The sequence below is a fragment of the Sapajus apella genome, unplaced genomic scaffold (genome assembly GCF_009761245.1).
Source record: "Sapajus apella isolate SASKATOON/1434 unplaced genomic scaffold, GSC_monkey_1.0 scaffold62, whole genome shotgun sequence".
Classification (NCBI taxonomy): Eukaryota; Metazoa; Chordata; class Mammalia; order Primates; family Cebidae; genus Sapajus; species Sapajus apella.
In genome coordinates, this window is record NW_022437002.1 from 965,831 (window position 1) to 993,100 (window position 27,270).

Sequence of the window (27,270 nt, forward strand, 5' to 3'; positions counted from 1 at the left end):
TGTTGACCAGGATGGTCTCGATCTCTTGACCTCGTGATCCACCCGCCTCGGCCTCCCAAAGTGCTGGGATTACAGGCTTGAGCCACCGCGCCCGGCCCCAGGCTGGTCTTGAACTCCTGACCTCAGGTGATCCACCTGCCTCGGTCTCCCAAAGTGCTGGGATTATAAGTGTGAGCCACCACGCCCAGCCCTTTTTTTTTTTTAAGCAAAACCCTGCTTTTAATTCTTCTACCTGGAAGAAGAATTGGATTGATCATAAGGCAATTCTATTTTCAAATTTTTGAGGAATTACAATTTTGTTTTCCATAGGGGCGGCACCATTCTACATTTCCACCAATGGTATATAAGAGTTTCAGTTTCTTCATTTCTTCAGATCCTTGCCAACACTTGATTTCTGGGTTTTGTTGTTGTTATCTTAATAGTATGAAGTACTATCTCGTTATGGTTTTGATTTGCATTTCCTTAATGATAGTGATGTCGAGCATCTTTTGATAACCTTGTTGGTCATTTGTATATCTTTTTTTTTTTTTTTGAGACGGAGTTTCACTCATGTTACCCAGGCTGGAGTGCAATGGCGCGATCTCGGCTCACCGCAACCCCCGCCTCCTGGGTTCAGGCAATTCTCCTGCCTCAGCCTCCTGAGTAGCTGGGATTACAGGCACGCACCACCATGCCCAGCTAATTTTTTTGTATTTTTAGTAGAGACGGGGTTTCACCATGTTGACCAGGATGGTCTCGATCTCTTGACCTCGTGATCCACCCGCCTCGGCCTCCCAAAGTGCTGGGATTACAGGCTTGAGCCACTGCACCCGGCCTTATTTGTATATCTTTTTTGGAGAAATATTCAAGTCCTTTTTTTTTTTTTTTTTTGAGACAAAGTCTTACTTTGTTGTCCAGGCTGGAGTGTGGTGGTGAAATCATGGCTCACTGCAGCCTTGACCTCCAGGGCTCAAGCGATTCTCCCACCTCTCCCCTCCAAGGAGCTGGGACTACAGGCCACATGTCACCACGGCCAGCTAATTTTTGTATTTTTTGTAGAGAGGGGGTTTTGCCATGTTGGCCAGGCTGGTCTCGAACTCTTAGACTCAAGTGATCTACCCATGTCAGCCTCACAAAGTGCTAGGATTACAGGCATGAGCTACCATGCTTGGCCTTTGTTCATTTTTTAATTAACTTATTTGTGTTTGGTTGAGTTGTAGGAATTCTTTATATAGTCTGGATATTAACCACTTATCAGATATGTGATTTGCAAATCTTTTCTCCCATTCCATGAGTGGCCTTTTCAGTCTGTTGATAGTGTCATTTGTTTTTTTTTTGGGGGGGAGGGGCAGGCAGAGTCTCACTCTGTCACCCAGGCTGGAGTGCAATGGCACGATCTTGGCTCACTGCAACCTCCGCCTCCCAGGTTCAAGCGATTCTTGTGCCTCAGTCTCCCGAGTAGCTGGGATGATAGGCGCACACTACCACTCTCAGCTAATTAAAAAAAAATTTTTTTTAATAGAGATGGGGTTTCAGCATGTTGGACAGGCTGGTCTCAAACTCCTGACCTCAACTGATCCACCTGCCTTGGCCTCCCAAAATGCTGGGATGATAGTGTCATTTGATGGCCAAAATTTTAAAATTTGATATAGTCCAACTTAATGTATTTGTTATTGTTGGCTGGGCTTTTGGTGTCATGTCCAAGAGATCATTGCCAAATCTAAAAGAAACTTAAAAAAGAGAGAAAAAAAAAGAAAGGAAAACAAAGAAACAAAACAAGAAATCATTGCCAAATCTGGTGTCATTGCCAGGCGCGGTGGCTCACGCCTGTAATCCCAGCACTTTGGGAGGCTGAGGCAGGCGGATCACCTGAGTTCAGGAGTTCGAGACCAGCCTGACCAATATGGTGAAACCCTGTCTTAAAAAAAAAAAAAAGAATAAAAAAGAAAAAAAAATATGGTGTCATGAAGCTTTTCCCCTATATTCTCTTCTAGGACTTTTACGGCTGATCCATTTTGAGTTAATTTTTGTATATGGTATAAGATAAAGGCCAAATTTCATATCCACAACCTTTTGTAACAGAAAAAAAAAATTGGAGAACCATAGTAGAGTTTTGGGAAATGGAACCATAAACAATTTCTCTTTCTAGAAAGTTGAGTCTCCTGCCTCCTCCTGCCTTGTGCTCCATCTAGCCTCCACACAGTAGTCAGCATGATCTTTTTTTTTTTTTTTAGACAGGGCCTGGCTCTGTTGCTAGGCTGGAGTGCAGTGGTGCGATCTCGGCTCACTGCAATCTCCGCCTCCTGGGTTCAAGCGATTCTCTTCCCTCAGCCTCCTGAGTAGCTGGGTTACAGGGACGAGCTATCACACCTAGCTAATTTTTGTATTTTTAGTAGAGATGGGATTTCACTATGTTGGCCAGGCTGGTTTTGAACTCCTGACCTCAGGTAATCTGCCTGTGGGCAGCTCACAAGGTCAGGAGATCGAGGCCAAACCACGTTGGCCAGGCTGGTCTTGAACTCTTGACCTCAGGTGATCCGCCCTCCTTAGCCTCCCAAAGTGCTGGGATTACAGGCGTGAGCCACTTCGCCCGGCCAGCATGACCTTTTAAGAAACTCACATAAATGAACCACATCGCTTCTCTGTTTAAAGTCTTCAATGGCTTCCTGTCTCACTCAGAGTAAAGCCAAGCTTCTTGCCTAGCCCTAAGGCCCTCCATGATTTGACCCCTACAGATTTCCGCTGCTGCATCTCCTGCTGCCTCCTTTCTGTACTGTAGTCACACGTGATTTCTGACCAGTCCTGCGGCTCATCGAGCTCTTTCCTGCCACTAGGCCTTTGTACATGCTGTTCCTTCTCTTTGGACCAACCTTCCTCTTTCTCTTTACATGGCTAACTCTCATCCTTCCCAACCTGGCAGAAACGTCACTGTGTCTTAGATCAAAATATAGACTGGGTGGCTTCAACAACAGAGATTTATATTCTCAGTTCAGGAGGACAGAAGCCCAAGACCAAGCTGCCAGCACGGTCAGGTTCTGGTGAGGGCTGCCTTCCTGGCTTGTAGATGGCTGCCTCATCACTGCCCTCACACGGCAGAGAGAGAGAGAGAGAGACAGAGAGACACAGGAGAAAATAAGAATAAGCTCGGGCAGATCACCTGAGCTCAGGGGTTTGAGACTAGCCTGGCCAACATGGTGAAATCCCGTCTCTACTAAAAATATAAAAATGGCCTCCCTTCCTCCTTTCCTCCCTTCCTCCCTTCCTTCCTTCTTTGAAGTTTTACTCTTGTTGCCCAGGCTGGAGTGCAGTGGCACAGTCTCAGCTCACTGCCACCTCTGCCTCCTGGGTACAAGCAATTTTCCTGCCTCAGCTTCCTGAGTAGCTGGGCTTACAGGCACCCACCACCACGCCTGGCTAATTTTTGTATTTTGAGTAGAGACGGGATTTCTTCATGTTGGTCAGGCTGGTCTCAACTCCTGACCTCAGCTGATCTGTCTACCTCAGCCTCCCAAAGTGCTGGGATTACAGGTGTGAGCCGCTGCGTCTTAGCCAAGCCTGTTTGCATTTCTGACCTGAGGACACCTCAGCGGTGATGAGACCGGGGCAGAGGTCCAGCCCAAATAGACGTGAGTGCACTTAAGCGGAAGGGCCCAGGTGCGAGTGCTGGAGAGCCAGGTTCTTTGAGGTTCTGCATGTACCAGTTGAGAATCAAATGGCACATGTGATTGGGAGAAGCAGTCTCTGTGGACGTGGACACTGAAGGAATACGAAGGCTGGCGCAGTGGCTCAGGCCTGTGATCCCAGCACTTTGGGAGACTGAGGTGGGCGGACTTGAGCCCAGGAGTTTCACCCTGGGCAACATGGTGAAACCCAGTCTCTACAAAAAATTCAAAATATTAACCTGGTGTGGTGGTGTGCACCTGTAGTCCCAGCTACTTGGGAAGCTGAGGTAGGATCACCGGAGCCCAGAAGGCCAAAGCTACAGTGAGCTATGGTCGCGCCACTGCACTCCAGCATGGGCAATAGGAGGAGAACCTGTCTCAGAAGTAAATAAAAATAAATAAATAAAACCAGAAAGTCAAGTGTTGTGTGGGCTTGGGGCTCTCATATGTAAACTGCAGCATAAAGAAAACAACAACAACAACAAAACAGTTATTTGAAAAAAAAATTGGCAGCAAGAGGAACCCCAATATCATCATATTGGGGGTTAGGGTTTCAGTATATGAATTTGGGGGAACTGAATTCAGTTCATAGCACACCTCCTCGGAAAAGCCATTGTTGACCTTCTCATCTAAGCCAGGGTCCCTCCACACTCCCCAGCCTGTCACTTCCACTAGGTAGTGTCCATCAATATACCCTGTTCTTATCCTTCACGGCATCTTGGTAATAGCAGGTAACTGTTCATTAATTAATGAAGCAGTTCGTTCAATGTCTGCCCTCCTCCCTAAGGTCATAGATTTCAAGAGGCCAGACTGTCGTCATTACACCTAGATCCCTTATTCAGTGCCTGGCGTGGATCGAGTATCCACTTAATACCTGTTGGATGAGTGAGCAAACGCCAGTTTATAAGATGTTCATGTTCTTGACTTTTTCACTATGAGAGGTGGGGAGGAAGGAAGGTAACAAGTACCTTTCTTCCTTGCAGGAAATGCAAACAGGCTTGGCCAGGAGTGGTGGCTCATGCCTATAATCCCAGCACTTTGGGAGGCCGAAGTGGGAGGATCACTTGAGCCCAGGAGTTCAAGACCAGCCTGAGCAACATAGTGAGACCCCCCACCATCTCTATTTTTATTATTTTTTTAAGTGGGGAGGTGGGGGGACTCCCAGGCCCCTTCTCCAGCTCTGCCAACAGAATTCTGACAGCCAGAAGTATGCAACCCAGGTGGGAGATGGGAGGATTCTTTTCTGAAGCCCTGAAGGCCAGAGAAGAGACCTACAAAAACTGACATTTACATGTCCCTCAGTGTAAAAGCCAGATCATCACTCAATTCCCCTATAGTGAGGCCCACCAGTTGACAGGGCCCTCACACTGATACACACACACCCCCCCCACACACACATACAGACACAGAGCTGCCAATTATTTAGTGCTTCACTTAAAAATCCTCTGAAAGCACACTGTCACAAAGTGCCAGACTGCCAGGGATAAAGAGAGGAACCTACAAGTTTTGCAGGTAGAGAGGACAGATCACATACAAAACATCAAGAATCAGAATGATGTTAGATGTTTCAGTAGCAACACTGGAGGCTGGAAGATGAGGGAGTCATGCCTTCAAAATTCTCATGGAAAACGCCTTCCAACCTACCATTTCATATACAGTCAAAGAAATCAGAAGTTAGGATAGAATAAAGACATTTGACTGGGCGGTGGTGGCTCACACCGGCAATCCCAGCATGGCCGAGAGATTGAGACCATCCTGGCCAATGTGGTGAAACCCCATCTCTACTAAAAATACAAAAATTAGCCGGGCATGGTGGCACATGCCTGTAATCCCAGCTACTTGGGAGACTGAGGCAGGAGAATTGCTTGAACCAGGGAGTTGAAGGCTGCAGTGAGCCGAGATCGTGCCGCTGCACTCCAGCCTGGTGAAAGAGCGACACTCCGTCTAAAAAAAAAAAAAAAAAAAAAGACATTTTCAGATAAGCAAGGGTGTAAAAATTCTACCTCATATGTACCCTTTCTCAGGAAGTCATTAGAGGATGTCTTCCACCAAAATGAGGGCATAGATCAAGACAGAGGAAGACTTGCAAGCCAGGAAACAGGTGCTCTAGCCGAGGAGGACAGGTGTGCAGCTGACCCAGAAGGCAAACAGTGCAGATGGAAAGTGGGGCGGAAAGGTCCAGGACATAGCTCACTAGGAAAACAAAAAGAACTGGTAGATGATGTGATCCCCTGGAAGAGGCATCTTATAGGTCTTTCGGAGTGTTTGAGGTGATTTAGCAATATGCGCACAGAATTAAGAAAGTGGAAAAAATTGGTGCAATTATTCCCTCGGGGAAAATTAAATGTCTGTACTAAAAAATGTAATTATAGTATGCTTTTTGGCTTAGCAGTGGACAATATCTACAAAGTCATAAGAATGTAAACCCTTAATACTGAGTTAGTGGAAAATGGTGATAAAACTACATTGGAGCCAGACATGATGGTGCACACCTGTAATCTCAGCTACTCAGGAGGCTGAGGCCAGAGAACTGTTTGAGCCCAGGAGATGGAGGCTGTAGTGCACTATGGTTGCACCTGTGCATAGCCACTGCACTCCAGCCTGGGCAACATAGCAAACCCTGTCTCTTAGGATTTTCTTTCTTTCTTTTCTTTTTTTTCTTTTTTTTTTTTTGAGTCAGAGTTTCACTCTTATTGCCCAGGCTGGAGTGCAGTGGCACTATCTTGGCTCACAGCAACCTCTGCCTCCCTGGGTTCAAGCAATTCTCCTGCCTCAGCCTCCCAAGTAGCTGGGAATACAGATGCCCACAAGCATGCCCCGCTAATTTATGTATTTGTAGTAGAGACAGGGTTTCACCATGTTGGCCAGGCTGGCCTTGAACTTCTGACCTCAGGTGATCCACCCACCTTGGTCTCCTAAAGTGCTGGGATTACAGGCATGAGCCACCATGCCCAGCCGAGACCCTGTCTCTTAGAAACAAACAAATAACTATGTTGGGAGGATGGAGAGAACAGTTGGGTGATGTGATGAGTTAGCCCTCATCTACTGTAATAGGGAGTTGTGGGGAACATGACTAGTGCTCACTAATATCTGCTTCTCCCTGCTTTGGGTCACGTAGGCTATTTCTCAACCCCTTGTGGCTGGGCATGGCCACATGATGACTTTTGGCCAGTCAGCTTCAGGTGGAAGTGAGGCGTCACCACCAGACTAAAGCTTAGACCACCCTGCAGCTGCCTCTTCTTCTTCTCTGGTGATCAAGGGGGCCTTGGGTTAAGATAGTGGGGCCACAGGAGTGAAGCAGCCTGGAACTGCCCCCTGGAATTTACTTGTCCTGGAAGCACTGAATGGACTCTGTGAGAGGTAACCCTTTCCTTTGTTAAAGCACTGGGATGTGGTGTTTAGGCACAGCCTTGCTTAACCAAGCCCACGCTTCAACAGACACTGTCTAAAATGGATGAATCAAGAAATAGCCACTTAAGCATATTCTTTAGAATTGTGGAGATAAGCACTATAAGAATAGCTAAAGACATTCAAAGTGGTTGGCTCTGGGGAGCAGGACAGAGGAGTAAGTGAGCCAGGATGGGTAGAGGGGCAGCTGTTCTCAGTATTGTCCTGCATGACTTTTTATGCTTTGTAATTGTGTTACATTGGCAGAAAAAAAATTTTCTTTTCTTTTTTGTTTGAGATAGGGTTTCACTCTGTTGCCCAGGCTGGAGTGCAGTGGCACTGTCTCCTGCAGCCTCTGCCTCCTGGGTTCAAGTGATTCTCCTGCCTCAGCCTCCCGAGTAGCTGGGATTACAGGTGCGTGCCACCATGCCCAGCTAATTTCTGTATTTTTAGTAGAGATGGGGTTTCATCATGTTGGCCAGGCTGGTCCTGAACTCCTGACCTCATGATCTGCCCGCCTCGGCCTCCAAAAGTGCTGGGATTACAGACATGAGCCACTGTGCCCAGCCAATTTTTTTCTTTTCTTTTTTTTCTTTCTTCTTCTTTTTTTTCTTTCTTTCTTTCTTTTTTTTTTTTTTAATGAGACAGTGTCTTGCTGTATTGCCCAGGCTGGTCTCAAACTCCTGGGCTCAAGCAGTCCTCCCACCTCAGCCTCCCACAGTGTTAGGATTACAGACGTGAGCCACCATGCCTGGCCAAATCTGCCTTTTAGAGTGAGCCTCCAACTTATATGGGTGATGAATTGTGGGGGAGGGAGGCTGCTGCAGTGTCCCCGCATGAGCTGGTGAGGTGGGACTAAGACATCCACATCGCGCGTGTCTCTTGAGAGCCTGATTCCTTGCTGGGCACTGCTGGTAGGCCCAAGGATACAGCAGGGAACAAAACGGACAGTCTTCTGCCTTCAGGGATCTAACATGGGCGAGAAAGCCACGAGGGCAAAAAAGATGAATGTAAGTCAGGGGGTGGTCTGTGCTGTAATGAAAAATGAAGCTGTTGAATGCGCTAGAGAGAGTTGGTGGGGAGGATGGTACTTTAGATAGACTGGTCTGGGAGGGCCTCTCTGAGGAGGTGATATTTGAATTAAGTCCTGCATTAAGTGATGGAGTAAGTCATGCAAAATATGGGGGGATGAGGGTTCCAGGCAGAGGCAAGAGCAAGTCCAGAGGCCCCAAAGTGGGGAGGTGGGAGTGGGCTTGTCCAGGAAACAGTAAAGAGGCCAGTGTGTGGCAGAGGCACATCGGTCGAGGGGAAGGTGCTGGCAGCTGAGATCCCAAAGGTTGTCAGGGCAGCTTGCGGAACAGAGGGAACTTTGGGAAGTCGCTGGGGGATTGGGAGCAGGGGAGCGCCATGATTTGTCTTGGGGCTGGAGAAGGGAGTCTAAGGTGGCCAGAAGGACAGGGCATGTCTGTGAGGGAGGGGAGAGAGGGTGGCCAGGGGAGAGGAGCAGGGTTGGGGGGGGCACCTGGCAGGCAGTCAGCCCTGGGCCACTCAGCCCACTTGGACCAACTACAGCAGCTTCATCACCCACTTCCCAGCATCCCAGCCCCCTCTGGGAATGGAAGGATCCTTCACAAATCAAAATAGCAGGCAAAGAACAGCCTCTAATTGTTCTGCGTAAGAGCAGAGAAATTAGACGAGTCAGCTGTGGGGTTGAGACCGCCTCTCACACAGCTGTGATCCCGCATCCCACTGAAGACACTTCCTGAGACTTGCAATTCTGCTGTCTCCGAGCAAAACTTTTCCTTCTCCAGCCCCAGAGCAAATGACAGCTGTTTGGGAGGGTGCAGGACAGATGCTGCCCTGGAGGACAATGAGTGCATCAGTTTCTTTCTAACCAAAAATACCAGTCACTTCATGCAGGAGCAGCCTTAGCTGATGCAAGTTTGTTCTATCATTCGAAAACACTGAGTGCCTCATCCTAGGCGTCCAGGGCTGGGCATGGGATCAGAGAGATTCTAAAGGAAATGGAGGCACGGAGTATGGGACCAGCCTTGGGGAAGAGGAAAGAGAGCACGGGGAGTCAGGAGGTCTCAGTTCTCGCCTTAGCTCTGCCACTGTTGCTGTGTGACCTTGGGTGAGTCATATCGCCTCTCTGGGCTTCAATCTCCTTGTCTCTCTCAGAGGTAGGCTTTAGGCTACATAGTAATTCTCAGACTTTAGAATTCATAAGAATTACTTGGGGGTGAGGAAGTGCTTGTTAAAGATGAAGATTCCCAGGTATCAGTTCCAGAAATGAAGACTGATCAGATCTGAGGTGCAGTTCAGGGCTCTGCATTTCTTCCAGGCTCTTCCGGTAATTCTGAAGGGAGCCCTTGGGCCATGCTTTAATAAAGTTACTTTTCCCCTCAATGCATCTCTCCTCCTGCTCTGGAATTTGAGGAGTCACTCAGGTAACCCTCCTCTGGGCACCTCAGATTGCTCCAGAAGCATAAGAGCAGTGTCACATAGCCCTGCCTCAGGGTGCCCATGTGTTGCTGTGGTGGTGACGCTGTATTTGGGGAGGTCTGGCTCAGCGTATGCAGCCTCTCCTTGGGGCTACCTGGTGCCTTGCCCAGGCCCTGGTGGAGAAAGGGCCATGGCTGTAAATGTTGGCCAAACAAGATAGTTGTGCCAGGCAGAGGGCATGGAGGGAAGCTGGGAGGGCTGGTTGCTGAGTTTGGCTGCAGACATCCGGCTGGGACTCATGCCCTGGGTTGGATGTGTGACACTGTCACCTGCTCCCCTTCCCCACACCACTGTGGATGGGAAGAGGGATGCACTGTGGCTTTTGCAGAGAAGTGAGTCCAGTTGCATGGGGATGGGGAGGCCTGGGTGGGGCCACGGGAAAGGCTGAGAACTCTGGTCTACCTCAGAGGACACCGGGGCCTGATGCCGCAGCCAATCTGCTAGGCAGTGTCCCTTCCTCAGCAAGCATATTCTCCAAAGGCCAGGTCAGCGGCAGAAGCTAGAGAATCAAGTCACTCTGGTCTAGCCCCCTCCATTCTTCATCTATGAAGAGAAATAACAGCAATCATGTCTGGAGTGCTCTCCATCCATGCACCAGGCTTGCAGCCAAGTGCTGTATTAGTTTATTAAATGTTCACAGCCATCCTAAGAGGTTGCTACAAACATCACCTCTCTTTTACAGTTATGGATGCAGAGCCTTCGAGAGGTCAAGTTTCTAACTCGGAGTCACTCAGCTAATATGATAAATAGTAGAGGCAGGATTAGAACCCAGCTCGGCTTTCTTCTGCAGCCCAGTTTTATGTTTAAAGATATTACTTAGTACCTCTCGGAAGATAACGATTTTTCTTTTTTTTTCTTTTCTTTTATTTACTTATGTATTTTTGAGACAGTGTCTTGCTCTGTCACCCACTCTGGAATGCAGTGGCAGGATCTCAGCTTACCTCACCCTGGGCTCAAGCGACCCTCCCACCTCAGTGTCCCAGGATTATAAGCATGTACTACTATGCCTCACTAATTTCTGTATTTTTTTTATTGTAGAAATGGGGTTTCACTGTGTTGCCCGGGGTGGTTTTGAACTCCTGGGCTCCAGCGATCCACCTGCCTTCACCTCCCAAAGTGCTGGGATTACAGGCCTGAGCCACTGCGCCTGGCCTAGGATTTTTCTTAAAACACCTTCTGCCAAAGTTATTCATAACCAGAGAAATCTTTCTGCTCCTGTTGTAGTGAAAGGAGTGATGCCGAATCAGAGAGTTCAGGGTTCTAGTCCCACCTCTGCCCCTCTGCCCCCGACCTTTTTTTTTTTTTTTGAGACGGAGTTTTGCTCCTGTTGCCCAGGCTGGAGTGCAATGGTGTGATCTAGGCTTACTACAACCTTTGCCTCCCAGGTTCAAGCAGTTCTCCTGCCTCAGCCTCCCTAATCACCAGTTGGGATTACAGGTGCCTGCCACCACACCCAACTAATTTTTGTATTTTTAGTAGAGACAGGGTTTCACCATGTTAGTCAGACTGGTCTCGAACTCTTGACCTCAGGTGATCTACCTGCCTTGGCCTCCAAAAGTGCTGGGAAACTGAAATCTGTGAAATGGGATCAATTACACATGCATTTCCCTCTAAGGTACACTAAGATGAAGACAGCCACCAACATCTACATCTTCAACCTGGCCTTGGCCGATGCACTGGCCACCAGCACGCTGCCCTTCCAGAGTGCCAAGTACCTGATGGAGACGTGGCCCTTCGGCCAGCTGCTCTGCAAGGCTGTGCTCTCCATTGACTACTACAATATGTTCACCAGCATCTTCACGCTCACCATGATGAGTGTCGACCGCTACATTGCTGTCTGCCACCCTGTCAAGGCCCTGGACTTCCGCACACCTGCCAAGGCCAAGCTCATCAACATCTGCATCTGGGTCCTGGCCTCAGGTGTTGGCGTGCCCATCATGGTCATGGCGGTGACGCGTCCCCGGGGTGAGTGAGCGAGTACGCTGTGGCACAAGCCACTGGCCGCAGGAGGCAGCACATGGGCCTTTGTGGGCTTGCAGGGCACTTACCAGGGTGAGTGTAAGTGGTTCACCAGCAGAGATTGCTTTCTGATCGAGATCAGTGATGATGTGGTGGTTGGCCAGTGGAAGTGTAGAAGGTCAGCCAATGGGAATAGGAATGGCTGGCCAGTGAGGCATGAGAATGGTTGACTATTGTGAGGGTGAATGTGATCAGCGGTCATACGGGTTGCTGGCCAATGGGAATGTATTAATTTATGAAGGGGATTATGGGTGGCTGGTTATGTACTTGTAGGTGGCTGGCCAGGGGTGTGTGGATGAATGATCTATAGAGATATGGATAGATATCCAATGAGGTGAGGGTGTCACTGACCAGTGAGCCGTGGAGGCCACAAGATCTGCGGTCTCATTTTAGACTCCATCCCAATTTGAAAACCATTGGCCTGGATGACCAAAGCAAGGCCTAGAGAATGGCTCACAGGGAATGACAAATAGGAGCTAAAATGGTAATTATCATAGTAACTGCCTGCATTAGGGGAGCTGCTATGACGTTGTCCAAAGCTCAGGGGCTTAACACAGTGGAGGTTTCTCTCTCACTCCCATCACGAGCCTGTTTGAGTGGGAGAGGCACAGTCATTCAGGGACCCAGGCTCCTGATGATGGTTTCTGAATCTTCTACTGCTGGCCTCTGGCCCACAGATGAATATGGAGAGGGAGCAGGGAGAACGCACAGCCACTTGAAATGTTGGCGGGGTGCGGTGGCTCACGCCTGTAACCCCAGCACTTTGAGAGGCCAAGGCCAGTGGATCACTTGAGGTCAAGATTTCCAGACCAGCCTGGCCAATATGGCCCTATTTCTACTAAAAATACAAAAATTAGCTGGCCGTGGTGACACGTGCCTATAGTCTCAGCTACTCGGGAGGCTAAGGCAGGAGAATCACTTGAACCTGGGAGGCAGAGGTTGCAGTGAGCCAAGATCGTGCCACTGCACTCCAGCCTGGGCAACAAAGCAAGACTTTTCTCAAAATAGTGACAGCTAGTCACATGGCCCCACCTTAATGCAATGAAGTGAGAAATACTGTTTAGAAGGGCACCACAGACACAGTAACTAATTAGCCTCTCTGAGCCACAGAATATTATGGGATGTTGAGAAGGTTAAAAGAGATAATATGTATAGAATACTTAGGACAAGTCCTGGCTCATCACCAACGCCCAATGAATAGCAGCTGTTAAATGATTAAGCCTGTGAGATGGACAAGGCAGGGACTCGCACCTCCATGTCACTGTAAGAAAAGAGAATCAGAGAGGTCAGATGGTTTACTTAGGGTCACACAGCCAGGCATTTTGTGGAATTTGGCCTGCAGCCTAGGGTTCCTGACCCCAGGTCTGTTCCTCCTAACCCCTTGGGTGGAAGTTTGCAGAGGGCCCATGCTGTGGGTGAAAGAGAACAAGCTTCTTGGTTACCCTTGACCCTCACGAGGGCAGAACCTCTGGTGCCCTTCTAAGCCTACGAGCCATTGGTTTTGACTCAGCAGCAGAGCCCCAGTCCTCACTGTCAGCCTTCAGTTTATGGGCCATTAACTGCATCCCTGCTGGGGCTGGACCAGATGGGCCTCCTCACTGCACAATCCCTCACACACACTTCCCCAGTGTGGGCCATCAGCACTTATTGGACCTGTGGGCCACTTGCTGTGTGACCTTAAACAAATGCTGTTCTGGTTCTGACTTCTACACAGTGAAGGTCTTGGACTCAGTCATTTCTAGGGGTCCTGCCAGCCTCATGTCCTGTGGACCCCCTATGTCTGTGGATCCCAACCCTTCTCACCTCTTAGGCTCCAGTCCATTGTGTGGCTTCTTACATCCTTGCATTCCAAGAGATCCTAGGAGTCCCCTGGGCCAGCCTTGAGGCTGTATCAGAATCCCACAGCACCCCCCAGGTATTCATCCAGCCCAAGCCCAGCCCAACACTCCGGGAACGGGGAGCTCGTTCTATCTTGGCTGCCCTTCCTATCTCAAGAAGGAAGTCCTTGCAGTTAAGCTGAAATCTGTTTTCCTCCCAGAAGGAAGGATCTTTTTTTTTTTTTTTTTTTGAGACGGAGTTTCACTCTTGTTACCCAGGCTGGAGTGCAATGGCGCGATCTCGGCTCACCGCAACCTCCGCCTCCTGGGTTCAGGCAATTCTCCTGCCTCAGCCTCCTGAGTAGCTGGGATTACAGGCACGCGCCACCATGCCTAGCTAATTTTTTATATTTTTAGTAGAGACAGGGTTTCACCATGTTGACCAGGATGGTCTCGATCTCTTGACCTCGTGATCCACCCACCTCAGCCTCCCAAAGTGCTGGGATTACAGGCTTGAGCCACCGTGCCCGGCAGGAAGTTTTTGTTGTTGTTGTTGTTGTTATGGGACACAGTCTCTGTCATCCAGGCTGGAGTGCAGTGGCACTATTCCAGCTCACAGTAGCCTCAACGTCAGCCCCCCAAGTAGATGGGACTACAGACACGCACCACCACACCCAGCTACCTTTTTTTTTTTTTTTTTTTTTTAAAACGGGGTTTCCCCATTTTGGTCAGGCTGGTCTTGAACTCCTGACCTCAGGTGATCCGCCTGCCTTGGCCTCCGAAGTGCTTGGATTACAGGCGTGAGCCACCGCGCCCGGCCTTTTTTTTCAAGAGATGGGGTTTCGCCATGTTGCCTAGGCTGGTCTCCAACTCCTGGACTCAAGCAGTCTACCTGCCTCAGCCTCCCAAAGTGCTGGGATTACAGGCATGAGCTCCACGCCTGGCCAGGAGGTTTTTGTGATTCAGCAGAGACCTGCTTCCTTCTGGGGAGGCTGGCCCTATCCCTGAGTGCTACACTCCCACACATATGTGCCCCTCTTCCCTGTGGGTACACCAAGAGCTTGAACCCACTGTGCTAAATGCCTTAGGGGCCTCAGCCTATTTACTTGTCACAACAATCCTGGAGATGTGGGTCCTGTCTTTAGCCCCGCTCCACTGAAGCTTCAAGAGGTTTAGTAATTTGCTCACACTGTGGAGTAGGGCCTGAGTCCTGCTCCTAACTCATGCTAAGTCTGTCTTAGCAATCCTGTCCCCAGTGGAGCTAGTTTGGGAATGGGTCAGGGTGTTTTGAGCTACTGCAATGACTGGCATTCAGTGGGCTGAGCTAAATGATTTCATTACTGCCACGCATGGACACAAAGGCTGATAAAGGGGCCAGGAGAGAACGTGGAAAGGGGACCTCCCAGATGAGGGCCCATCCTGCTGGTCTGTAAGGATGACCAAGGGTTCACCAAGTACAGAAGCCGGGGAGGACGTTCCAGACAGAAGAATCCCCTTGAGCAAAGGCTGGGAGGGCTGGTGGGACCTGCCCAAGCCTTGGAAGGGTGGGCGAGCTGGCGGGGGCCCCTTAGGCGCACAGGCCCCTCACCCCGTCTGTCTTTCCATGTTTCCATGGTCCAGACGGGGCGGTGGTGTGCATGCTGCAGTTCCCCAGCCCCAGCTGGTACTGGGACACGGTGACCAAGATCTGCGTGTTCCTCTTCGCCTTCGTGGTGCCCATCCTCATCATCACCGTGTGCTACGGCCTCATGCTGCTGCGCCTGCGCAGCGTGCGCCTGCTGTCGGGCTCCAAGGAGAAGGACCGCAGCCTGCGGCGCATCACACGCATGGTGCTGGTGGTGGTGGGCGCCTTTGTGGTGTGCTGGGCGCCCATCCACATCTTCGTCATTGTCTGGACGCTGGTGGACATCGACCGGCGCGACCCGCTGGTGGTGGCCGCGCTGCACCTGTGCATCGCGCTGGGCTACGCCAACAGCAGCCTCAACCCCGTGCTCTACGCCTTCCTCGACGAGAACTTCAAGCGCTGCTTCCGCCAGCTCTGCCGCAAGCCCTGCGGCCGCCGGGACCCCAGCAGCTTCAGCCGCGCCCGCGAAGCCACGGCCCGTGAGCGGGTCACCGCCTGCACCCCGTCTGACGGTCCCGGCGGTGGCGCCGCCGCCTGATCGGGCCCCCAGCGCGCCCCTCTCTAGTGACCCGGCGGCCACATGAGTCCCAGTGGGAGGCACGGGCCACTGTCTGGAATGGAGCAGTAGAAGGTCGGAGGCTTGGGACCGCCGGGTGGGGATCCTGCTTCGGAGACGGGGCTGGGCGGCGAGATGGGCATGGGGTGGGCCTCTGGCTTGGGGCGAGGCAGAGGGCAGATCGATGGCGTGGTGCCTCTGGACTGGGTGCCCCGTCCACGGCTCTAGGTGGGGCAGCGGAGCCAGTGACTCCAGGGGAGGAGCGGGACCTGTGGCCCTAGAACCGAGTCTCGAAGTAGGGCATCTCCAGGAGAGCGGGGCTTCAACCTTGAAACAACCTCGGTTTCTAACTTGGAGCCCAGCTTTTGGAGTTGGGGGTCTGGGCCCAGGACCAGGAGGGGCAGTGGCGGGGACGGCTGCTTGAAAACTGAGCTGGAAGACTGGGCCTCTGTGTAGTAGGGAGGGGCCTCCTGTGAGGGGGTGACCCAGAGACAGGACAGTTGGGTGTGGCTACAGCTCAAGATATGGTCACCAGATAGGTGGCTTGTGCAAAGGCCCTGTGGCCTCAACTTCGCGATACAGTCCCAGACCCCAGTTCTAGCAAGGGGCTAGGCTCGTGGAGGTCCAGGTGCAACTTGACACCTTTGTAAATAGAACAGAAAAGACTTGAGGGACCAGGTGCGGTGGCTCAAGCCTGTAATCCCAGCACTTTGGGAGGCCAAGGCAGATGGATGGCATGAGCCCAGAAGTTAGAGACTAGTCTGGGCAACATGGAAGACCCTGTCTCTACAAAAAATACAAAATTAGCCAGACAATGGTGGTGCGCACCTGCAGGCCCAGCTCCTTGGAGGTGAGAGGATCACTTGAGCCCAGGAGTTCAAAGCTGCAGTGAGCTATAATGGTGCCACTGCACTCCAGCCTGGGTGACAGAGCGAGAAGAAAGAGAGACTGAGGGAGGAAGAGATAGGAAGAGAGAGAAACAATGTACCTTTTCACTCTTTGACGGACATCTATTTCCTTGGAGCAGCCAGGAATGCCTTAGAATTGAAGTGGCCACAGCACAGTGTCCCAGTAGGGCTCGGACAGGACAGCAGAGAGGGGAGCCAGCCGCTCCAGGATAAGGTCTTGGTTGGCATAGGGTCCCCAGACCCGAGTACTAACGGGGGCCCAGAGGCTTGGGAAGGAGAAGGCTTCCAAAACCAATTCCAAAACCCAGACCTGGAGTGGACCTCTTTCTCTGCTAAGGGGTGGTTGTGGATGGGTGGAGGAAGAGAGGTGGGCTTCTGCTGCAAGGTTAGGTCCTCCAGTGGAAGGTGGATGCTTTTTGTGGGTCCCCAGAGCCCTAGTTTCTCTAGCCCAGATACTGAGGACAGAGGACCACGATGGTAGGTGGTGCCTGAGACTCTGGGGGTGGATATGGTATGAGAAGCATCAGTTTGGACTTGGTGCTGTGTCCTGGGCCCCTGATAAGAACCTGGATGAAATCTTCTTCCCTTCTCCTAACATCCGGCTGCGCCCGTGTGTCTGGTGTCAATGACTCCAGTGAACTGGAACTGCCCACAGGGGGACCTGACCTTAAAGGAACTGGGGCAGAAGGTTTTGTAACTGCAAGGCCAGCGTCAGCATGCACTCTCCTCTGCCTTTCCCCCCAGTATCCCCGGGCCCTCCACCTGCCCCAGCCCAGCTGCCTGCTTCACGCTGCTGAGGGTGGCATCCACCTGGAGTTAGTGTAGAAGTTTTTCTCTTCGTTGGTTCGGTGTTTTTTTCAGGCACTCCTGGATCTTTGCTTCCCAGAATATCTGTGTCTGCCCTTGTTCCCTGCACCTCCCCCGTGCCTCCTCTCCTCTCCCCCCACCGCTCTCCCCTCCCTCACCGACACTGCCTCAGTGATGCACCCTGACTCCCTATTGAAGCACTGTGCTGACATCCTTGTAAAAACAAATTTAATTTTCTTCCTTTTTTGGGACAGATGGAAAGAAATTGACGTCTTTGTCTCAAACAAAAGAAAAAGAAAAAGAAACAATATACTTCTTTTCCTTTTGACAGCCATATCTTTGGAACAAAAGCTGGGAGGCTGTCACTCCAGCAGGGACTGAATAGCATGCAGGGGGCTGGGGACTTCGGCACCAAGAGGGGCTTTGGGCACATTAGGAGGAAGGGATGCCTGTGGAGGGCAAAGCACAGCCCCCTTCTCAGGGTGAGGCTCCCAGCAGCTCTAGACCCAGGGATATGCCTCCTTTAGGAAATGGCTCCCCTGGGTCCTGGAAAGATGCGGGGCTGTACCCAGCACTCAGATCCAGCCTGCCAACCCACTGTGACCTGGGGTTCCAACCCATCTACGCTGTGACCACAGAGACCCCTGGGTCTGAGGGTGGGAGGTTGTCAGCAAGGCAGGAGACACTTCTCCTCATCAGGGCTCCTCCTGTGAATGCTCTCGGGGTATGGCAGAGAAAGGGACAATCTAGGAACTGGGGAAGACTCCTGAAGGAGGTGACATTGGAGCCAGGCTGTTTACTCTCCCTGCAAGAACTGTGTCTCTCCCAGGATAGGCCTGCTCTTGAAGCCCACTCACTGCCATCTCCTGTGGCTGTAAACAGATCTGGCTGTTTTTTGCCCCTTCTGATATATAAATCTGTGCTGGGTCATCAGGGGCCAAGTCTGGACCACATGTATTTAAGGTAGTGCAAACTTCTATTGAAATCTACTTCATGTACTGATATTCACAGACCAGATCATTAAAAAAAAAAAAAAAAAAGAAAAAAAGAAATCTACTTCATGCCCGGCATGCACTCTGGGCACCAGGACTCAGAAATGAGTCACCCTCGGCCCTGCCCTCCAAACTCCTGAGGCAGCACTGGGAGACAAAGCATCAGCAGATGAGTGCACCTCAGTGTGATGAGTGCAGTGACAGGGAGCCCCAGGAGGGTGTCACGGGGAAGTGCCTTTTCTAGCTGTTCACTAAAACACACGTTTGTAGCAATTCTGTAAGACGTGGAAAAGGGTCGGGGGCCCTGAAGGATGAATAGGAGTTGGCCACCAAGGAGAGGAAACAGCGTGTGTGGAAGCATGAGGATGTTTAAATGCTTGGCAAACCCAACAAGTAGGGTGCAGCTGGGGCACGGGGCTTCACTGGGCTGTTGTGTGTGCCAGGCTCTCTGCCACGTGCCTTGTGTGCATCAGCCCACCTGATCCTCCCGACAGCCTGGTAAGGAAGTAGTGTTATGCCCATTGTAGACAAAGAGAGCTGAGGCTGACAGAGGTCCGGCTCCTTGCTCCTGAGGCACAGAGCCTGTTTGTAGCGGCAGAACTTGGGTCCCTGGAATTCCAGGCTCTATGTTTCCAGTTAATTGCAGGCTTCTTAGCTGGGCATGGTGGCGTGCGCCTGTAATCCCAACTACTTGGGAGGCTGAGGCAGGGGAATCGCTTGAACCAGGGAGGAGACAGAGGTTGCAGTGAGCCGAGATCACACCACTGCACTCCAGCCTGGCGACAGACCAATACTCCATCTCAAAAAAAAAAAAAGGAAAAAAAACTCTAGGCATCAGTGAAGTAGAAAGGCCTTAGAAGCTGGAACCCCAGAATGAAGTTTTTTTTTCATTTTTTATGTTCTTTCTTTTTTTAAATCTTGAGAATGAGGTTTTTTGAAGACCTAAAACCAAATGGAAAAATCTAAAGGAAACGGGCAATTTTCTATGAACTTTTGTTCCTCCTGAAGCTCTCCAAATCTTCACGTTTCAGAATGTACTGTGCATAGTACCTGTTAGAGCTCTAAATTGACAGTATAATTCTAGATCTTCACAGGGTTCTCAAAACTGCAGAGTAGGTCTGCTTCCCCCAAAATTTCCATTTCTCTCCCTCCAGGAGGAGGGAGAGAAGTTTTTGCCCCTGATTTCAAAATTTCAAAATGTCCTGCTGTTCCAGATATCCTCTTCTTCACCTCCATCCTCATCTTTTTTTTTTTTTTTTTTTTTTGAGACAGGGTCTTGCTCTGTTACCCAGCCTGGAGTGTAAGTGCAGCAGTGCAATCATAGCTCACTGCAGTCTCAAACTCCTGAGCTTAAGTGATCCTCCCACCTCAGCCTCCTGAATATCTCGGCTGAATGGTGTATGTCACCATCCCCAGCAATTTTATTTTTATTCATTTGTTTTATTTTATTTTTGAGACAGGGTCTCTCTGTGACGCACAGGCTGGAGTGCAGTGGCACCATCTCGGCTCACTGTAACCTCCACCTCCTGGGTTCAAGTAATTCTCCTGCCCCAGCCTCCTGAGTAGCCGGTATTACAGGTGTGAGACACCACAGCCCAACTAATTTTTGTGTTTTTAGTAGAGATGGGGTTTCACCATGTTGGCCAAGCTGGTCTCGAACTCCTGACCTCAGGTGATCTGCCTACCTCGGCCTCCCAAAGTGCTGGGATTACAGGTGTGAGCCACCACATCCAGCTTTTTTTTTTTTTAATTCATTAATTTTTTTTTTTTAGAGACAGGGTTTCACCATGTTGGCCAGGCTGGTCTTGAACTTCTGACCTCACCTTGTGATCCACCCGCCTCGGCCTCCCAAAGTGCTGGGATTATAGGTGTGAGCCACTGCATCCAGCCTTTTTTTTTTTTTTTTTTTTTTTTTTTTTTTTTTTTGTATAGAGACCAGAGTGTCTCTGTGTTGACCAGACTGGTCTTGAACTTCTGTCCTAAAGCAATTCTCCTGCCTTGGCCTCCCAAAGTACTGAGTTTACAGGTGTGAGCCACTGTGCCCAGCCCTCATACCTTGACTTGATGCAGTACAAATAGTGGTTAAGACTGGAATCAGATCTTGGCTTTCCTTCTCTGAGCCTCAGTTTCCTCATCGGTAGAGTGGTCTTCCTTCATGGGTGGTTGTGAGGATTTAATGTATGTATAGGGATAGGGCCTGCACATAAGTAAACTCCTAAGTACATGGTAAGTGGCAGTTATTGCTTAAAAGTGGAGCCAGCATTCAGGGTCAGAGCTAGAGACCTAAAGGGAAGAGTACCTGAGCTATCAGGGCTAGTGATGGAGAGAGAGGAGAGACTGGAGATCCGGCTTGGGGATCCTCTGGCTTCCTGGCTCAGGAGCCACCATGGAGAGTGAGAAGCTGCCAGAGAAGCAGGAGGATGGGGAGAATGTGCTACCACGGAAACTGGAGGAGGAGGGCGTTCCCAGGGGGAGGGAGTGACGGATAATGTCAAGCGTCATCAGAGAGGATGGAAGTAGGGAGGGCTGAGGGTGATGGGAACCCTCCAATTTGGTTTTAACATGGCCCAGGCAACCCCCAAGCCTGGATCAAATCCCAGCTCTCAAGCTAACTGGCTGTGTGACAGACAAGGGATTTGCCCTCTCTTAGCTTCTGTTTCCTTCTAGAGTTGAGATGAGGGAATTGATCCATCTCTAATATGACTGTCAGTCTCAATAAGAGTCCTGGTTTTGCTAAATTCTTGGCCACGTGCTAGCAGCGTGACCTTAGGCAAGTCACTTCGCCTCCATGAGCCCCCTCTGAAAGTCACTTTGGTGGTGAACAAAGTGCCACCAAAGTGACTGGCACCTAGTGGGCCCTGGATACAGGATTATTCTCTGCTCTAAGGAGGCTTGCTAGGCTTGGAATTAGAAATGCTTGTCAAGTTGGAGATGGTCCACTAGCATCCTGAGAGGACTTGGAGGAATGACAGTCCAGCCTGGGCACCTGCCGGGCCTCTGTCCAAAGGCCAGTCCTCTCTGTATCAGCGGCAGATCCCTCGCCTAGGGCATGGCTACTGGCCACCAGCTACTCCTAGCTTCTGCTGCAGATCCAGACTGGAGCTGGCCCCAGAGGCCCCAAAGTCCCTAGGAAGTGACCACCCCCCATCCCTGGCACCCAGATCCTGGGCCTCACACTCACACACAAAACACACATGCCTCTCTTTCATCAGGTATTTATTCCTTTATTTCACTTCTGAGCACCACACTAGAAAGAGTGTGGGCGGGGAGCTGGGAGGAGTGACGGGAGCAAATCAGGACCTGGCTGCCCCACGCTGAGCTTGCAGATGTTGAGAGCTGGGTAAGGACAGCTGGCTGTGTGGTTCAGGCTGCAGGCAGCTTGGGAACTCAAAATGGGGCTTAGAGAGGGGCTGGAGGGGGCCCTTGAGGTGGACGCAGTGATGTGGTAGAGCACGCGCTGGGTGGTTGCCCAGGTTCTACCCGCAGCACCATCACAGGGGGCGAGCCGTTTCAGAGTGTGGCGCACTGTCACACACCGTTTCAGTGAAAGGCCACTGAGACACTATCAATGGGTAACGTACAGCATGGCGTAACTCATTTTATCTTCACAGCACAATTATGAAGTAGGCATTAGTATCATTACCTCCATTTTACAGATGGGAAAACTGAGGCTCAGAGAAGGGAATGACTTGCCTAAGACCATATGACTTGTCAGTGACTGGCCCAGCTAGGATCCCATCTCTGGTCCGCTAAGCCGCTTCCTGTGCTTTCCTCCTCCCGCCTCCAGAGAGGAAATGCTCTGATTACACCGAGGGCCCTGGGGAGACTCCCACATCCAGCTCACAGTCACAGGCGGAGCACTCCCTGTGTTGGGTTCTGCGCCTCATCATGGGAGCAGCAGAGGCATGTGCTAGCTGCCCAAAACACTGCTGTGACCTTGGTAGGTCCCTCTCCCCATCTGTTTCCTCCTGCCTTGGAAGTCCTGCCTGTTTGATAATTTGCTGCCTGCCTGCCATGTCTTTGCCATGTGACCTTGGGCATGTCATTTTATTGAGCAATTTCTCAATCATAGATGACAGCACTTACCTGGTGAGAAGTTGAGAAGATTCAGAAAGAGTCTATGGGTGAAGGATCTTGTCTGTTTTGGTCAGGAACGTGTTCCCAGCAAATGCAAATGGGCACACAGTAGTTATCTACTGAGTGAATGAATGACGTCTGTGGTACATAGTAAGTGTCCAACAAATGCAGCTTTGTTCATATTATCTAATGTTTTAGTTCATGCCTGCACCAACCCATGCTGCTGCTTCTTTTTTTGAGACAGAGTCTTCCTCTGTCGCCCAGGCTGGAGTGCAGTGGCACAATCTCAGCTCACTGCAACCTCTGCCTCCTGGGTTCAAGCGATTCTTCTGCCTCAGCCTCCTAGGTAGCTGGGATTACAGTGCCACCATACGTAGCTAATTTTGTATTTTTAGTAGCGGGGTTTCGCCATGTTGGTCAGGCTGGTCTCGAACTCCTGACCTCAAGTGACCTGCCCACCTCAGCCTCCCAAAGTGCTAGGAGAATTATAAGCATGAGCCACCACGCCTGGCCCATCCCATGGTTCTTAATGCTGCAGGTGGGTCCAGAGCGAGGCTTTTCTCTTTTAACCATCTCCTTGAGTTTCAGAAGGTGGGACGTGCTGGAAAGCAGTTCTCAAGAGGACGTCTTCTCCCCAAGCTCCTTAGCCACACTGTCCTCTCCTGCCCCCACCAGGACTGCCCTCTCAGGGACCCGAGAGGGAGGGACAGCCTGGAAAGGAAGAAAGGTCCCGGGCCCTCAGCATCATGGGCATGGAGTCCCTTGGCGGGTGGCAGTGCAGATGCATCCCTGTAATGGGGCTCATCTAGAACCTCCCCTGGGAATGAGGAGACAGCAACTGTGGTTTTGAATCTTCACTGTCTGCTTCCTTGCTGGGAGGTTGGGCAGGTCTCTGTCCCTCTCTGGACCTCTGCATGATGGAGGGTACGAGTTGCTGGTTCTGAAGGCTCTGCCATCCTGGAAAAGAACTGAGACATTGCCCTCGTGTTCCTGGATCCCAGAAACAGACATCTATTGGTAAAATCCACTGGGCGTTTGTCCAGAGATGGGGAAAAGCATGCCTGGGGTCTGTGATAGGAGCTGCCCCAACTGGGGGTAGGGAGGTGGACATGGCAAGAAAGGAAGCTTAACTCAAAGCTTCGTGTGCAAGCTTTCTGCCTACCCCAGGCTCCATCTTGGTACCAAGGACCCCACCTTCTGCTTTCTCAATAAAGTGAGGCCTCTTCTCAGTGTCTGCGTCTCTCGCTGTTTTGTTGGTTCATCTCTGTCGGGTTCCCTTGTGAGGGGGCCCCAGTCTGGGGGGTCACATAGGCCTATGGGGAAGTCTGGCACTAGCCTGAGGTCCTGTCTCAGAGGGAGAGGCAGCGTTGTCCTTAAGAGCCCCAGTTTGACCCGGGCGCAGTGGCTCCCGCCTGTAATCCTAGCACTTTTGGAGGCCGAGGCGGGCGGACTGTCTGAGCTCAAGAGTTTAAGACCAGCCTGGGCAACATGGCGAAACCCCGTGTCTACTAAAAATGCAAAAAATTAGCCAGGGCTGGTGGCCCGTGCCTGTAATCCCAGCTACTTGGAAGGCTGAGGCACTAGAATCTCTTGACCCAGGAGGCGGAGGTTGCATGCCACTGCACTCCAGCCTGGGCGACAGAGCGAGGCCGTCCAAAAAAAAAAAAAAAAAAGAAAAAGAGCCCTAGTTTAGTGGGAGAGACAGACACACAAGGCAGGCGTTTCCTAGAGCGAGCTCTGAACCAAACCAGGCCTCCGTGCGTCCCTCCCCTGCACCCCTCCCCTTCCACCCTCCCAGCTGGCTCCTCCCCTTCCCTGCGCCCCCGCCACTCCCCTCATCCGAGTCGCTTGTCCTCCAGAGCCCTGCCCACCCCACACGCCTCCTGGGGCTCCACTAAATCTCTCTCCCATCTCTCTGCCCCTCAGTGACCCTTCCTTCAGGCCATGGAGGCACTAGACCTCCCCTGTGCGCAGCCCCTGCGGCTCTGGGGTGGAAGTTAGAACCTCGTGCCCCAGGAGACCTCCACCTGCTCCGTGTTCTCAAGTAGTCCTGGCCCCTGTGGTTAGTAAGTAACTCCCTGGAAGGCAATTCCTTCCTGACCCACATCTGTTTCCCATCACATGTGACCCATCCTGAGGAGGCCACCAGAGCCTGGAGCCTCCTCCACCCCTCGGCCAACTTCCCTTCCAAGGCCTCAACCCAGGGCCACCCACCTTGGGGCCTGTTCATGTCAAGGTGATGAGCACCAAGGCAGATGGGCAGCCCTGACCCACACTGGGATCTCAGCACGCCTCAGCGCAGGCTGTGTGGGCAGGGCCGGGGCGGCCAGGCTGCCCGGGGGTGGGGGTTGGGGCGGCTTCTTGGCCCCACCCTGTTCATTGAGAAGGACTCAGTCAAGGAGGCGTCCCAGAGGCCTGACAGCTCTAGTCATAGCCAACTCTCGCCAAAGCTGGGAAGGACAGCTACGAAGGAGAGACAGGGAGAGAGAGAGAGAGTGAGTGTGTGTGTGTGCACGCGCTTGTGTGTGCACAGCATGAGAGCACCTCAGGGTTGATGTGAGTGTATCCAGAGTTTTTTTTTTTTTTTTTGTGACAGTCTTTTTTTTATTTTGAGATGGAGTCTCACTCTGTTGCCCAGGCTGGAGTGCAATGGCGTGATCTCAGCTCACTGCAACCTCCACCTCCCAGGTTCAAGCAATTCTCCTGCCTCAGCCTCCTGAGTAGCTGGGACTACAGGTGTGCACCACCACACCTGGCTAATTGTTTTGCATTTTTAGTAGCGACAGGGTTTCACCTTGTTAGCCAGGATGGTCTCGATCTCGACTTCGTGATCTGCCCGCCTTGGCCTCCCAAAGTGCTGGGATTACAGGCATGAGCCACCGAGCCGGGCAAGAGAGTCTTGCTCTATTGTCCAGGCTGAAGTGCAGTGGCGCCATCTCGGTTCGCCATAACTTCCGCCTCCTGGGTTCAAGCGATTCTCCTGCCTCAGCCTCTGAGTAGCTGGAGCTATAGATGCGTGCCACCACACCTGGCTAATTTTTGTATTTTTAGTAGAAACAGGGTTTCACCACGTTGGCCAGGCTGGTCTCAAACTCCTGACCTCAAGTGATCTGTCCACCTTGGCCCCCCAAAGTCCTGGGATTACAGGCAAGAGCCGCAGCGTCTGGCCTATACAGAGGTTTTTTTTTTCACCTTGTGTGTACCCTGAGGAAAACCTTGTCCATATGACCACTTTGGGCCTCACTTTCCTCTTTTGAAAAACATAATAATAATAATGAAAACAGTGCATCTACCAGGACCCTCCTGAGGGTCCAATGAGACAACAGCTGTGCATGGAAACTAGGGTAGCTTCTTACTGATGGGGAAAACATTCTGCCTTAAACCTTCAATAGTTCCTACTTGTGTGGAAAATCAGTTGATCTCTTAAGCCCCTTTCCAATGGAGGACCTGGAATCTAAGTTCCAGCTTCCCTGCTTGCAACCTTGAACTCTCTTGAGGGGGAAGGGAACCCACCCTGGGAAGAGGACTGCTAAAGTCCAGCTCAGGGCAGGCAGTTCTCAGTGAGGGGCAGGTAGAGCACATTCCTGTCTTGTGCCAGCTTCATCACCCTTCCAGGTCAGCTCTACTGCCTCTGTCCCCAGGAAGCCTTCTCTGATAGTTCCAGCTACACTCTTGGATCTCTGCCTGGATCTTTCACAATTGCTATCAGGGTGCCCCACTTGAGCAAGACCTACCCGCGCTCTCTCTCTCTCAATGGATTGCTGGGGACCCTACCTCACCACCAAACACATGGGAACCCCATTGTCCCTAAGGAGAAAAGGAAAGACTGGTGGAAAAGAACATTAAAGTTTTTTTCTTCAATGCTTATGAGGTTTCTTAGTCCTATATCAAAGTAATATGTACTCATTATAGAAACTGAGAAACCTGGCCGCGTGTGATGGGTCACACCTGTAATTCCAGAGCTTTGGGAGGCTGAGGTGGGTGATCACTTGAGGTCAGGAGTTTGAAACCAGCTTAGCCAACATGGCAAAACCCTGTCTTTACTAAAAATATAAAAATTAGCTGGGCATGGTGGCGGGCACCTGTAATCCCAGCTACTCAGGAGGCTGAGGCAGGAGAATCCCTTGAACGTGGGAGGCAGAGATTGTGCAATTGCACTACAGCCGGGAAGACAGAGCCAGACTCTGTCTCAAAAAAAAAAAAACAAAAAAAAACCTGATGAACATGAAAAAAAAGGGGGGGAAATCACCCATAGTTCCTTACTCTATTAACATTTGGGGACCATACTGCCCAAAGCATCTACAGATTCAATCCAACCCTTATCAAAATACCAACGTCATTCATTACAGAATTTGAAAAAAACAATCCTAAAATTCACATTGAACCAAGAAAGAGCCCAAACAGCCAAAGTAATCCTGAGCAAAAAGAACAACACTGAAGGTATCACGTTACTCGACTTAAAAATATATTACAAGGTTGTAGTAACCAAAACAGCATGGCACTGACATAAAAACAGACACATAGACCAATGGAACAGAATAGAGGACCCAGAAATAAAGCCACATATTTACAGCCAACAAATCTTTGACAAAGCCAACAAGAACTGACATTGGGGAAAAGGCCTTCTCTTTAATAAATGGTGCTAGGAAAACTGGATAGTCACAGGCAGAGGAATAGAACTGTAGCATCTCTTACTGTGTACAAAAATCAACTCAAAATGGGATAAAGACTTAAGCATAAGACTGAAAACTATAAAACTACTAGAAGAAAACCAGGGAAAACTCTCTTGGACATTGGTCTAGGCAAATAATTTATGAATAAGACCCCTAAAATACAGGCAACAAAACCAAAAATAGGCAAATGTGACTATATTAAACGAAAAAGCTTCTGCACAGCAAAGGAAACAATCAACAGAGTGAAGAGACAATCTGCTGAAT

General features: G+C 50.7%; 1 protein-coding gene across 2 annotated transcripts in view; it reads left to right on the forward strand.

The window, feature by feature from the left end:
• Positions 1 to 16,296, forward strand: part of OPRD1 (opioid receptor delta 1) — a 47,429-nt gene extending 31,133 nt beyond the window's left edge. Inside the window, exons 1-3 of one of the 2 annotated variants that reach the window (XM_032246610.1) lie at positions 7,795 to 8,038; positions 11,149 to 11,498; positions 14,990 to 16,296. In XM_032246610.1, the coding sequence (XP_032102501.1) occupies positions 8,037 to 8,038; positions 11,149 to 11,498; positions 14,990 to 15,531 (894 nt within the window). In that variant the 5' untranslated portion in view covers positions 7,795 to 8,036 and the 3' untranslated portion in view covers positions 15,532 to 16,296. Of the gene's footprint in view, positions 1 to 7,794; positions 8,039 to 11,148; positions 11,499 to 14,989 lie in introns of those variants that run through there. The other variant, XM_032246609.1, reaches the window with a different exon arrangement.
• Positions 16,297 to 27,270: the final 10,974 nt, after the last annotated feature.